Below are 15,181 nucleotides of genomic sequence, written 5' to 3'. Positions count from 1 at the left end.
CTCGTCCAGGGACCGGCGCTCCGTGGTGCTCGCGCCCCGACGACCGCGCGGCGGCGGGGAGGACCCCGCAGGGCCTCCCGGGGCGGCGACGCGGGGCGTTCCTGCCGCCGGGAGCCGGGAGGAGGCGGCGGAAGTGACGTCACGCTCCCACGCAGCCGGGGCTGGGGGCCTGCGGAGCCCGGGGCCGCAGATGGAAAGGCCCGACGGGCTGTCGGCGGTCGAAGGTAGTGTGGCGGCCCCGCGCCGGTGGGGTGCGCGCCGGGCTGCGGCCCTCGGCGAGCTGGCGGCGGGCGGCGGGGGCGGTGGCGCCTCCTTCCCTTGCAGGCGACCTCGGGTGACCCCGGGCGACCCCAGGTCCCGGAGGGGCGGGGCTGCTGCTCCCAGGGCCCCCGGGTCTCCGGGTCCCTGCGCCCCCAGCCGCGCGGCCGGCTCCATCCTACCACCCCGCCCCCATACCCCCCCCCTCCGCCCCGGCCCGTCCCTGGAGTCTCGGAGGAGCTGCAGGGCCCATGTTCCGTCCCCCGCCTCCTCGCCCCGGTTTCCCCCTCCGAGACTTAGAATTCCATTCCGCCTATAAACCCAGATTTATTTTTTTCTTTAAAGACTTTATCTATTTATTCACGGGAGACCCAGGCAGAGGGAGAAGCAGGCTGCATGCAGGGAGCCCGACGCGGGACCTCGGATGCAGGACTCGAACCCGGGACCCCGGGGTCACGCCCTGGGTCGAAGGCGGGCGCTTCACTGCTGGGCCACCGGGGCTGCCTTGTTTATTTATTTTTAAGGATTTTGTTTGCTTATTCATGCGAGACACAGAGAGAGAGGCAGAGACCCAGGCAGAGGGAGGAGCAGGCTCCATTCAGGGAGCCCGATAGGGGACTCGATCCGGGGTCTCCAGGATCACACCCTGGGCCCAAGGCAGGTGCCCAATGATGAGCCCCGCAGGTGTCCAAGTTTGTATGGTTTTTTTTATAAAATATTGTATTCATTTATTCATGAGACACAAGAGACAGAGAGGCAGAGGGAGAAGCAGGCTCCGTGCAGGGGCCTGGAAGCAGGACTCCAACCGGGACCCCGGGGTCACGCCCTGGGTCGAAGGCGGGCGCTCCACCGCTGGGCCACCAGAGCTGCCCTGTTTATTTATTTTTAAGGATTTTATTATTCGTGCGAGACACAGAGAGAGAGAGAGAGAAGCAGAGACACAGGCAGAGGGAGAAGCAGGCTCCATGCAGGGAGCTCCATGCAGGGAGCTCCACTCAGGACTCGAACTCGGGACCCTGGAGTCAGGCCCTGGGCCCAAGGCAGGCGCTCCACCACTGAGCCCCCCAGGGATCCCCTAAACCCAGTTTTACGATGTTGAAGATGTTTCGAGCCACAAAGAATATTAGAGATGTCTATTTCAACCATCTAAATTGTATAAAGTAATAAAATGACTCTCGGAAATCGTATTGTGATTGTTCCGTCCAGGGTCGCACAGGTAGTGAGTGGTGATGTCGAGAAGAAGGTGAAGCTGAAGCTCATTTAGCAAAGCCTTCGCTGGGCATCTTGCAGGGTCATTTCAGGATAGAAAAGAATATGGAAACGATGTCAAAGTTCAGGTCAGGAAGCGTTTCTGGAACACCTGATAGCATCACACCCTGCCTTGTGTGCAGAGATTAGTAGTGGTCTCTATCCTACATTCCATGTCTTGGGAGTTAAGTGGAAATTTTCAAGAGAACGATAAAATACTGAAAATAGAAATAAGTGCAGTGTGCTAAGAGAGCTTAGGACCCTTGCTCTGCGCAGGGGTCTGTGGGAGATGGTTCTTCTCTCAGGAAACAGTTCATATCTTGCGATACATTTTTAAAGCCCTTTGCTCCTCCATCTCCATTTGAATCATAGCTCATTTTCTGTTCTGGTTTCCTTCTTTCCTTTTGCTGAAGTATGTTGACTTTGTTACCTGTTACTCCTGTTACTCTTTTTATCACTATTGTTACTATTTGTTATTTCTTCAGCCTTGTCCCTTGGAAGTTTGGATTAGTATAGTGCTGCTTCTTATTTTAGTGGTCAAGGTAATGTAGCCAAAGCCCGGGATGGGTCCATCATAATATACAAGCTCCCGTTTCCTCTTCTCTACATAGGAAAGAACAGTTAACTACCATCACTACTCAAAGGATTGCTATAAGGATCAATCTTGGAAAATGTTTTAAAACCGAAAATAGTGGTCATATGTAAATGTATGGTTTGCCAGCCTCTGTTCCACTGTGATCCTAATGCATTTTTTTTTTTAAGATTTTACTTATTTATTTGAGAGAGAGAGAGAGCAAAAGCAGGGGAGCATCAGAGGGAGAGGGAGAAGCAGGCTCTCTGCTGAGCAAGCAGCCCGACGTGGGACTGGATCCCAGAACCCTGGAATCATGACCTGAGCCAAAGGCAGGCACTTAACCAACTGAGCTACCCAAGCAGTCCTGCATTTTTCTTTTTAAATTCCAATTTTATAACACCCTGCACCCTCTCAAAATTCCTAAGAGGCAGTAAACCCTAAATAAAAAGATGAACCAAATGTTTTGATTTTCTTCCTGTCTCAGGGATTATATGCATTGGGTATTTATAGTCTTGGAATTCTTAATTTTTTAAAGCAGTTTTAGGTACAATAATGAAATTTTCTTGAAATTATATTAAGGTTTTTAGGGAAGTACCAATGATTATTAAAAATGCATTATAAAACAGTAGTAAATGATTCCATAACAGGTGTATGTATAGTCTATGCTTTGAGAGTTTGCATTTATTGAATTCATGTCTTGATTACCTATATTTGAAAAAAAGTAATTCTTATAATTCTTATTTCTTAATACTTTTTTACAGAAATTGAGATCTAAAATTTCTAGTTTGATCCTAATACCCTAGAGATGATAAAGCAAAGGAAGCCAATCTATAATGTTTGTATAGTAACAGTTTTCATAAAAACCTATATTAAGTTACTAACATTTGAACTGAACAAAAACTGATAAAAAGTATATCTTCAGTTCATCATAACCAAAACTTGGTAAAGCCTGTAACCATCCAAGAATCACAGGTGTTGTAGATGCTAGTAGGCATGGGTACAACATGAGTTCTATCTTAAATTCAAACTGAGAGCCACTTGTAAACATAGCATATAAAGGATGAAGTATAGGTAAGCATTTAAAGTATTCATGAAAGGTTTTTTTTTTTTTTTAAAGATTTTATTTATTTATTTATGAGAGACAGAGAGAGAGGCAGAGACACAGGCAAGGGGAGAAACAGGCTCCCTGCAGGGAGCCCGATGTGGGACTCAATCCCAGGACCCCAGGATCATGACCTGAGCCAAAGGCAGGTGTTCAGCCACTGAGCCACCCAGGCGTCCCAAAAAGTTTTTTGTTTTGTTTTTTTTAATTTTTAGCCATTTTAATTAATGAAATGAAGTCTTGGCACTTGAACATTAGAGGTGGTTTAAAGGACCTAATAGTCAATGAAAGGATCACTCACTTGAACTGTGAAAACAACAAATGCCAAATTTTGAGAAAAAGATGCTATTAGGAATTTTTTATGGTGTTTGGTCCCAGCAGGAACTAGCTTCTTTCCATCTTAGTGAAGTGCCTCCAAGTACTCTGTAGGCTTCTGCAATAGCAGGAATTTTGGGTAGTTCTGGAGGCCAGAAGTCTAAGATCACGGTGCCAGCATGGTTGTGTTTTGGTGAGGGCCCTCTTCCTGGTTCATAGCTGCCATCTTCTAGGTCTATTCTAACTTGGTGAAAGAACATGAAAATTTATTTTCATTGTTAGTTTGATCTTCTGTCCATTTGGCAATGTTCAGGAATAGGAAAGGGGAGAAAAGAGTAAAATTTGTTGGAACCTAGTGAGGAAGGTGAGAGTGTTCCTGTACTTAAGTTGGTCTTTACCAAGATCCTGTGAGGTTAATATTGACACCTCCATTTCCAGGTGAGACTGAGGCTTAGAGAGGTTGAGGGACATACAGGTTCACACAGCTAACAAGTGGTAAAGCTTGGATTCATACCCAGGTTTCTGCCTCCGAACATTGAATGCTTACTATTATGTTTAGGTGCTTGTAAGAGCACTCTTTGCGTACTTTGAATACTTTTACCTAAGTTGATACAATATTTTTAATTTTTTTCTTTCAGATTTTTCAATATCTGAATTCCAAGAACACACTGGATACCACTCCTATAAAACAAAGAGGAAATCATGAAGGAATGTTTTAATTATTGAAACTACAATTGAAATCATGGCTACATCAGCAAATCTGGATATTGGAGCCCAGCTGATAGTGGAAGAGTGTCCCAGCAGTTACAGTCTAACTGGCATGCCGGATATTAAAATAGAACATCAGCTGGACTCAAACGCAGAAGAAGGATCAGTTCAGGGTGTTGCCATGGGAATGAAATTCATATTACCTAACCGATTTGATATGAACGTGTGTTCAAGATTTGTGAAGTCCTTAAATGAAGAGGATAGTAAAAATATTCAAGATCAGGTTAACTCTGACCTGGAAGTGGCATCTGTCCTATTTAAAGGTTGAAAGTTATGGTATAAATATCTGCATTTGTTTTTGTTTCTTTGTGTTCATTTTTTTTCCCCCATTCTGAACATGAGATTTTTGAGTTTGGGAAGAGAGTTTGGAAGTTGTCTCTTAATATGATTTTTCTAGAATCACACCAAAACCAATAAAATTAAATAATTTCATGTTACATGATGTATATGTTGATTTTTTTTAATTTTCTTGCTTGACTTTATTTACGAATTAAAATACCCTTTCAATTATAGGAGAAAAAACTATTTATGCCTTTTAAGAAATGAATTAGCTTAAATTCCCTATTCCATGAATATTTGATTGGCATCAGCTTCCCATGCTTTAATGCAGTGAAGTTTGTCATCACTTTTGTAGACTTACTTTAATAATGATCTATTGAATAAAAAAAAAACTGATCTCAGAATAAAATTGCTCAAAATTAGTACAGATTTTTTCTGATACTTTCACTGTGATAATACATTTTATAGCAAAGAATAGTATCACTTGAGAAACAGTTGAAGATGTACCTCACATAATTCTTTTTTAATGTAAACATTGACATAGAACTTTGAAATGCTTTGTCATTAAAATATTGTTTCAATGTGTTCAAATTTATTTTACTTAGCGGAATGCAATATCCATACATCTCCTTCTCCGGGAATTCAAGTAAGACATGTCTACACTCCCTCTACAACAAAGCACTTCTCACCCATAAAACAATCAACTACTTTGACCAACAAACACAGAGGAAATGAGGTCTCAACCACACCTCTATTAGCAAATTGTAAGTATTTCCCACTAATGTACTCAAATATTCTTATTACTAGTATAATACTTTCAAAAGTTTGGCTTTGAAACGTTATTTTCTTTAAATGCATATCCTATTTGGGAAAGCTTACGTGATATCTTAATAGTTTCACTAATTTAAATTTTTTTTTACAATTTTACTGCATAATTGACTATTTTCATGTTTTATATTGAAAACATGAAAATTTTAATACAGACTTTATACAGGTTTATACAAATACAGGTTTATATTTGTTTATACACATACAGATTTTATACAGGTTTTTTTTTTTTTTTAAAGATTTTATTTATTTATTCATGAGACACACACACACACACACACACACACAGAGGCAGAGACACAGGCAGAGGGAGAAGCAGGCTCCATGCAGGGAGCCCAATGTGGGACTCAATCCCGGGTCCCCAGGATCATGCCCTGGGCTGAAGGTGGCACTAAACCGCTGAGCTACCCGGGCTGCCCTCTTTTTTTTTTTTTTTTTTTTTTTTTTTGAGGGGAAGAGGGGAGGTATGGAGGGAGAGGGAGAATCTTTTTTTTTTTTTTTTTTTTAATTTTTTTTATTTATTTATGATAGGCACACAGTGAGAGAGACAGGCAGAGCACAGGCAGAGGAAGAAGCAGGCTCCATGCACCGGGAGCCTGATGTGGGATTCGATCCCGGGTCTCCAGGATCACGCCCTGGGCCAAAGGCAGGCGCTAAACCGCTGCGCCACCCAGGGATCCCAGGGAGAGAGAATCTTAAGCAGGCTCCACACCCAGCTCTGAGCTGTTGCAGGGTTCAATCTCAGGACCCTGAGATCATGACCCTGCAGTCATGACCTGAGCCTAAATCAAGAGTTAGACACTTAACAGCCACCCAGATGCCCTTACAGGTTTTCTTTCTTTAAACCTTTGTAGTCTTACTATAACAAACAATTTGTATTCTGAACTTTGTGCACACTAAGACATTGTGAGTGTTTTTTTGTTCTTGGAGTGCAAGGCTTTACATTTTACTTATAAATGTAAATTTATAAATTTACTTATAAATTAGATCAGTGCTCAACTAGTGATTTATAGTAAAACCCGGAATGTTACTACAGTAATTTTGAATTTGACTATAATTGTGCATGTGAATACGAAATTAACTCTTTTAAAACCTTGAATCTACAATTTTTTTTTATCTATTACAATTTTTTTAAAGTACAGAATCATTCTATAAGAAACAAAATTTAAAAAAAGAAAAAGAAACAAAATAAAGTTTTTCTATATAAATCAGAAAACATTCTGTGTAGCATAGGTATGTTAATGAGACAAAACCAGTTAGTAGTTTGATGTTAGGAACTGTATTTGAGGGGATCCCTGGGTGGCGCAGTGGTTTGGCGCCTGCCTTTGGCCCAGGGCACGATCCTGGAGACCTGGGATCGAATCCCACATCAGGCTCCCGGTGCATGGAGCCTGCTTCTCCCTCTGCCTGTGTCTCTGCCTCTCTCTCTCTCTCTGTGACTATCATAAATAAATAAAATAAAATAAAATAAAATAAAATTAAAAAAAAAAGGAACTGTATTTGACTATATAATGTAAATGCATCTATATTTTAAAGCATGGTGAGATACATGTTTTTACTTTGGAAACTCTGTATCCCTCCTGATTTTGAATCACATGTATAACATTTAAGCCAGGAGGAGTTCATGACTCTTACTTCACCTCTTAGCCATTTTTCTTCTACTTAACTAAATTTGCATGGGCTTCGTGATTGCTTACCTTTTTATTAAGGCCACTCAGTCATACGGCTGAAGTCAAGGGTCAGGTGATACTAATTTTTAAGATGAACCCTCATAGAATAGGGCCTGTTCAGTTTTATTTTAAAATAAAGATGTTATCTTAAAAAATAAATAAATGAACAAATGGATGGATTGAGTAAATGAATAAATAAAATAAAGACGTTCTAAAATAGTCTAACCATGATACTTTCGAACTGAAAAGAAACACCTAGAGATCATGCGGTTCATATCCCTCATGTTATAGACAAACGGTCAATCATTTATTCAAGGTCACACAGCTAATTAGCCATAACTACTCTGTATTCAAGAATTTACTCTGAAAGTCATTTTTCCATTTACTACTCAATCCAGAAGTTAAGAAGAACTCATGGAGTCTTGAAATAATAATATTTGGGATTTGTGTTTAGACCCCAAATCCTCATAAGTTTGGATATTGAATTAGCATTTTAAAATTAAATACCTAACCCATTTCTTTTATTGATAAGACAATTTGTATTGTTAATAGTTGATCATAACAGCATATTCATTGATGACAGTACTTTCCAGATGTCAGAATTCCCTTTAACATATATCGTTTCTCAGATACAGAATGGCTACTTAATGTTAGAATATATTTTATTTTTTTAAACAATAATAGTTTTTGTTTTAGAAAAGATAAGTGCTGCACAAAAATGAATGACATGATGAAAGTGTACCCTGCAGGTAGGAAAACATGAAGCTTTTTGTGGTATCATTTCAGCCTTATCTGTTCACCAGTTGGCCGCCCAGGGAGAGATGCTCTATCTAGCTACTCGGATTGAACAAGGTAATAGCCTGTCTTTTTAAATGTACTTAAACATATTTAATCAGATTTATTTTATTTTTGTTGTTTTAATACTGGAAGGTATAAAAACAAAACGAAAAAATAGTCGCATAATCTCACCAGGCAGATAATTCCATAGATAGTAAAAATAAATGAATAAATAAAGTATGACAAAGTATTAAAGTTACAGCCTCCCTTATCACCCCAGCCTTTTGCCCAAAAGCAAACATGAATTTCTTATGTTTTCAGGAAACTCTTTTAGAAAGCATTCCTGCTTAATTTTGGAGTTATGTGTGAAAATATATATGTGCTTTTTGTTATGTACACAAGAGGGAAAATACTACACACACTGCATTACACTTTTTTTCATTTAATATTTTGGAGATCTTTCCATATGACCACATAAAGAATGATTTCATTCTTTTTTAAGAGGTTCATAATTTTGCACTGTATTGCTGCATACACATATATTGTATTTTTATTTTGTAACTAGTCCCCTTGGTGGTGGTTGTTCCAGTTTCTTGCTATTAAATAACATTCTTTTTGGCCTCCTTTTTAATTCCTACTAGTTCATATGCTGGGTCAAAAGGATATGGGTTTTCTTTTTTCTTTTTTAAAAATATTTATTTACTTATTTATTCATGAGAGACAGAGACACAGGCAGAGACACAGGCAGAGGGAGAAGCAGGCTCCTCTCAGAGAGCCCGATGTGGGACTCGATCCCACGACCCCAGGGTCACGACCTGAGCCATAGGCAGATGCTCAACCACTGAGCCACCCAGGTGTCCCAGAATATGGATTTTCACTTTTTTTTTAATATTTTATTTATTTTTTCATGAGAGACACAGAGAGAGAGAGGCAGAGACACAGGGAGAGGGAGAAACAGGCTCCACGCAGGGAGCCCGACATGGGACTAGATCCCGAGACTTTGGGATCACACCCTGGGCCGAAGGCAGACGTTAAACTGCTGAGCCACCCAGGGATCCCCAGATTTTCACTTTTATATATATTGCCAGATATTTGTCCTATCCTCATACCAGAGTTAACTCTGGTGAAAAGTGGTATCTCATACTTGTTGTGTTTAGATTCTTAAAATTAGGGTCGATTTAAGCCTTTTGGTATGTGAACTGCCTAAAATTTATTGATTTATATGACCTCAACTAAATTAAAGAAATTTACATTTTGTTGTTTATGTTGCTTTTTTTTTTTTTTTTTAAACCAGTTTGTCGTTTTCCTTTGATTTTCATGTTCTCAACAAAAGCTTAGCATTTTGTAGTGGTAAATTTTCTTTTTCCTTGTAACTTCTGAGTTTTATATCCTGCTTTGAAAGGATTTTCTACTTCAAGATTATAAGTAAATTCACCCCTTATTCTAGAATTTCTGTGGTTTCTTTTTTTACATTTCAATCTTTGACGCATATGGAATGTTTTGATGTAATGAGATACAGAGCAAGTTGTACTCTGATTTTCATTTTTCACAAAGTTAGCAGTTGTCCCAACATTATTGATTGAATACAGGGTACATGATTTAAAAGGTTGGTTTTTTTCTTTTTAATTGTGCCATTCTTTTATAAGACATGCTTCATTAGTATATTTGTTTATAAATATTTGAAGTTTCATTCTCAGTCTTCTAAATAAATTTAGGGGAAAACTGTGGACTTTATAACTAGTAGACTGAATCTAGGAAACAAAATGGAGTTCAAGGTAGAATTACATGGTACTGTGTTTCAGATTATTCAGTCTTCATGCAAATAATATTGTTAGCAAACCAGCAAGAGTGAAAAAAATTCTAAGGCAGCAATGCTAGCTGTAGAGTAGAATATGGCTTTAATAAGATTTGGGGGTTTTTACAATACATATTTATATAATTCTAAGGGCTGTCATATAATCTCATTTTGTGTTTCTGCCAACTACGCTTTGAGATAAGCGAAGTATCATTCGGTACATTAGACAAGTGAAGTGCTGTGCCTAGAACCACACTGCTATAAAGTGACAGAGCCAGGGCTCAGACTGTGGTTCCCTGATTCTGAGTCCATCTTCTGTGGACTGCCTTGTGCCCAGCATTATGTCATGCCTGGTAGTTTATACGTCAGAGAATATGCTATTTGAACTGAGTTGTGTGTATGGAAGCACATTTTAATACATTCAGACTACAGGTTATAGCACATAATAGGACTGCAGCTAATAGTCAGCAGGAAGTGAACCTCACTGAATAGTGCAAGCCACCTTTTAGAATGCCAGTATTTGCATAATGATCTTAATAGATGGTTGGTAAATTAGATGACAAAAGTTGTTTTCTTTTAAATAGAAAATGTTATCAATCACACGGACGAAGAAGGATTTACTCCTCTGATGTGGGCTGCAGCACACGGGCAAATAGCTGTGGTAGAGTTTCTCCTTCAGAATGTAAGGAAAATGCCTCGGAAATGTATACGTGTAGTTATTAACTCTTGAGTAAAGATTTTGTATCTCCAGCCAATTAGATATGATGGTAGAAGATCCAAAAATTTTTGTGTACTTTTCATATTCTTATGGAACTTGGATCTAGTTGGGCAGACAAGATTAATCATACGTGCAACAGCCAGAGAATTTCATGCCCAGTCCCTTGAAGTGCAGTGGGAACAAAAGCACTGTCGGCCCCGTAGGAGAACTTCATGGGGGAGATACAGTTTAACTCTGGAGTGAGAGGATAGTTAGCCCTGAGATGGAGGAAGGAAGGAAGGCCTCCAGGCAACCTTGACAATAAGAGCATCCATGAGTAGAAGTTTGTGTTATTAACCCCAGAACATTACTTGACCTAAATACTGAACTGTAATTCTTATTGACAGAAATAACAATATTCTTGTTTATATGAATTGAAAAGTCTTTTATCTCCACTTGACACTCCAGGGTGCTGATCCCCAGCTTTTAGGAAAAGGTCGAGAAAGTGCACTCTCATTGGCATGTAGTAAAGGCTACACAGATATTGTCAAAATGCTGCTTGATTGTGGAGTTGATGTAAATGAATATGATTGGGTGAGTCTCTGATACTGATTTTTAAAATACTGTAATAAATTCTAGGAACTATTTAGTTTGGAGAGACATAATAAATTTTACCAAACATTTGGAAAAATAATTAACTTAGCCAATTAAACACATGGAAGAAAAAGTTAATGGCACAAACTCAATTATTGCTTCTGATCTAAATAGTCTTCACGAAATATGAAAATTGCCTTAAACTACTTTTACATGCCCAGTTCTTAGTAAAACTTCTCACAGCAACATTAAATTATTCAAATCTTGGTCACCTTGATAAACTAAATCACCTTTTCCTTTTGCAGAATGGAGGGACACCTTTGCTTTATGCTGTACATGGAAATCATGTTAAATGTGTAAAAATGCTTTTAGGTAAGCCAATAAAAGTGAAAATGTTTAGAAAATACCATGTGAGGACTTTAATTTTTATACAAGCTGGCCTCCCCTGCTATTACTCAGGAGAATCATTAACTATCATTAACTATGTCAGTCATGCTGCAGCACCCGCTACCATAGAGTTGCCCAGGTGAGGAGCAGCTCCATCCTGCAGCACGCCAGTGCTTAGAGCGTTTGTCTCTGTTGCTTTCCTTTCGAGGGTCAGGTCTGGATCAGGTCTGAAGCTGTTGTCGTTTGCTCTGTCCGCAGTGTTTTCATGCCTTACTTTTGTCTGCGGTTGTTGATGAGTTTCAGCTGTTACAGAGGATGCCTGTGTGTTTGGTGTGTCTTCCTCCTGACTCACCAAAGTGAATTGTGTACTTCATGTACTCTGTACTTTGTCAGACCATCCCGAAAATACCCAGTTTGCTGAAAATCTGTCCTGCTACACGAGCCAGTAATAGACAAACACATCTACATTTTCATTTTATTTATGCAGATTTTTCTATTTTGATACAGAAAATGGAGCTGACCCAACAATTGAAACTGACTCTGGGTATAATTCTATGGATTTAGCTGTAGCCTTGGGCTATAGAAGTGGTAAGTATTTTAGAACGATCAGGTTTTATTTTAGTTGGTAAAGCTCTATAAACAGTACAGACTAGCAGTCTAAACTATTTTCATCACTTATAGTCATAAAACATGGCATGTCATCCTAACTCCTGACATTAACTTTTAACTGTGGGCAAAATCAACAAATTCTTAAGGTTTAGGAGTGAGTTTATTACTGTTACTTTTCACCAACCCAAAATTTATTTGCTACAAGCACACACCTATTTACACACAAGATTTAACATTTTTGTAGCAAATTACTTATAAAATGCTTGATAGTTGCCCTTTCTCTGCTCTTTAGAACACACTTTGTACAAGAACAGAATCCACCACCACCACCCCTCCGTGCCCTCCCTGGTTTCTTACGTAGTTGACTCTCCTTTCTAGTCTGCCTGACTTGCGGCCCCCCTTTCCTCTCTGTGGGAGTTTCATATTTGCTAAGACGAATTTGCTCATTAAACATTTTGTTGTATTTTAAAAAAGAAAAAAGAAAAAAAAGAACAGAATCCAATATCTTGGACAATTACTAAGTCAGTGACAGACTAAGGCTTAAGTAACCAAGTGTTACGTTGCAATCTCGACCATCCTCAGACTAGGAGTATGTATCACCCGGAATATATCCTCAGAATATGAGGAATGACTTTATTTTTTTTTTAAGATTTTATTTATTTATTAATGAGAGATACGGGTGGGGGGAGCAAAGACACAAGCAGAAGGAGAAGCAGGCTCCATGCAGGGAGCCCGACGCGGGACCCGATCCAGGGTCTCCAGGATCAGGCCCTGGGTCGAAGGCGGCACTAAACCACTGAGCCCCCCGGGCTGCCCAAGAATGACTTTATTTTAAGAGGAAGGGTTGATGTTAAGTTGAATTTGATAGTTCTGTGTAAAATTTTGTGATCAACCTGCTGTGGTATTGATAAACCTGTCTGTTCTAGTTCAACAGGTTATCGAGTCACATTTACTGAAGCTGCTTCAGAATATCAAGGAGTAGACATAGTTGTCAGGAAGTGTCGTCTGCCCTTCCACTTACTTTTTGGCTCTTATAAATGATAGTTTTGTTTACTTATAAATTTTTACCTCAGTTGCAAATTTACTGGTTTTAGTAAGTTTTAATAAATATTCCTCTGAGTAATTCACTGGTTTATAATAAAATTAATGTTGATGCTTTTTTATAAATGTGTTTTACTGCATATTTAAAATTATAAATTAATGTTTTGTGGCATGTAAATTTTTATGGTACAGATAGTTATCTGTCTTTGTATCAAGTGCTGTAATTTAACATTTTCAAAAATTATCTATCCTTTCATCTTTACTCTTGTATTAATTCATTGACTTCACACAGATTTGCTATAAATCTAAAGGAAAAAAATTTGTTATTGAATTTAAAAATGCACAGTGTGATTGTTTACAAAATGATGTTATAAATAAAGTACTTTTTTCTGTTTGCGTGCTAGTTTTTTTAAATTTTATATGATTATTAAGGGATTACTTCAGGATTTTTACTTTAACCCTTCTGTCTTATGAGGACACTCCATTAGATCAAACAATAGAGTTAAATTAAATGTAAAACAGTCAATGAAGACTTGACTGTTATTTTTACATGTATATTAAGAATAATTTTCTCTTGTAAATAAGTTTTTAGTAGGAAATATAAGTCCTTCAATAAAAGTCAGATGTTCTTTAATTCCAGTAAATGAGCAGTATAAACCTGTGTTACACCAAAATCTAAAAAAGAGAGCTGTTGGCTGGAATTTGGCTTGACCAGTGAGTGTAAGACTTGGGTTACTCACTTCATCTGGAAAATAGATGTTGTGATCATCAGTTGTGATACTTTGGTTGTAAGCCATATACAGTCACCTAATTGAAGCAAAAGGGAATTAAGGAAAGACACAAAATGGAGAGGAAAGCTCAAGAAGCAGGCAATAGCAAGGACGGAAACTAGGCCAGGGGTCTCAATCAGGAAAATCATGGCCAGTTATGGTGGATGCCGCCTTGGTAACGTTTGGCTTAAAATCCCTTGTTTATCATTGTGCTCAAGATTTAAGTTCCTAGGAGTCAGAAATGTAGCATGGGATATAAATATCATACTACGTTGATTTTGGAGGGAGAAGGGGATGACTGGTTACCAATCCACCATTGCCCCCAGACTACCTGGAATGGAAGAAGCAGAGGCTGCCAGAAGGAAAACCACAGAGAAAAGAGAAAAATAATGGATGTTCCTTCCAAAGGCCATCCAGAATCATGTAAAAATATACTAGTGTTTCATCCATTGTCAGGCATATATTTTAAATCAATTTTCTAGCACTTCTGATGGACTTAACCCAAGACCATTAACCCTTCCATTTGGTTCCTTATTAATGATACATACCCATGAAATTTTAGTTCATATTTATATTATAAGGTAACAAAATCCAGTGATCCATTTGGGCATGTCCCAACTGCTTTCCACAACTGAAAAGCAGCCCAAATGACTTAAGCTGGAATGGAATCTAAAATAACCACTTTTTTTAAAGAAGCAAAAAAATAAATAGCCACTTTGCTCCTGCTCTGATTCTTAGATCAACAGATCTCAGAAATATCTTAAAGAAAATTCCCCTTTCCAGGGCACGTGGGTAGCTTAGCGGTTGAGTGTCTGCCTTTGGCTCAGGGTGTGATCCCGGGGTCCTGGGATCAAGTCCTGCATCCGGCTCCTTGCAGGGAGCCTGCTTTTTCCCTCTGTTTATGTCTCTGCCTCTCTTCTCTGTGTCCTCATGAATAAATAAATAAAATCTTTAACAACAACAAAAAAAGTCAAGTGCCTCTTATGTAGTATTTACTGATTTCACAAATATTTATTCAGAACTTCTGTACCAGACACTGCTTGATGTGAGGATAAAATACTGAGTAAAGACAAGACACAGTCTTACCATCATAAGCACTTGCTCCCTAATATTAGGGCTAATTATCTCCAGTGTGAAATACGTTGATAATAAATCCAGCGCCTTAGTTTACTGAGCAACTACACAGACCAAAAAAATTATTCAGAAACTTTCATAACATATCTCGGACCTTTAAAAGCCTCAATTATTTGTTCCTCTGCTCCAAGATGAGGACCCTCAGCCCCAGAAAGTCATTCCACTGGATTTCACCGAGGATTTCACTAAATCAAGGTAAAACCTTCCCTTTTTGAAGTCTGCAAAATGTGTTAAGGTCCTTGCCTTCCCAGGAAACAACCTTCCTGGGAGGCTTGGGGGCCTCAGTGGTTGAGCCTCTGCCTGTGGCCCAGGTCGTGACCGCGGGGTCCCGGGAT

General features: G+C 39.1%; 1 protein-coding gene across 1 annotated transcript; it reads left to right on the top strand.

The window, feature by feature from the left end:
* Positions 1–35: 35 nt before the first annotated feature.
* On the top strand, positions 36–13,330 carry ANKRA2 (ankyrin repeat family A member 2). Its single transcript, XM_038530826.1, has 9 exons — positions 36–224; positions 4,136–4,528; positions 5,150–5,308; positions 7,829–7,894; positions 10,199–10,296; positions 10,780–10,905; positions 11,211–11,277; positions 11,800–11,880; positions 12,828–13,330. Exons 2-9 carry the CDS (start codon positions 4,240–4,242, stop codon positions 12,881–12,883), a joined length of 942 nt encoding a protein of 313 aa, XP_038386754.1. The 5' UTR covers positions 36–224; positions 4,136–4,239; the 3' UTR covers positions 12,884–13,330.
* The last annotated feature ends 1,851 nt before the right edge of the window (positions 13,331–15,181 follow it).

This window comes from Canis lupus, chromosome 2, assembly GCF_011100685.1.
Source record: "Canis lupus familiaris isolate Mischka breed German Shepherd chromosome 2, alternate assembly UU_Cfam_GSD_1.0, whole genome shotgun sequence".
NCBI classification, from domain to species: Eukaryota; Metazoa; Chordata; class Mammalia; order Carnivora; family Canidae; genus Canis; species Canis lupus.
This window is presented reverse-complemented; position numbering and strand designations above follow the sequence as displayed.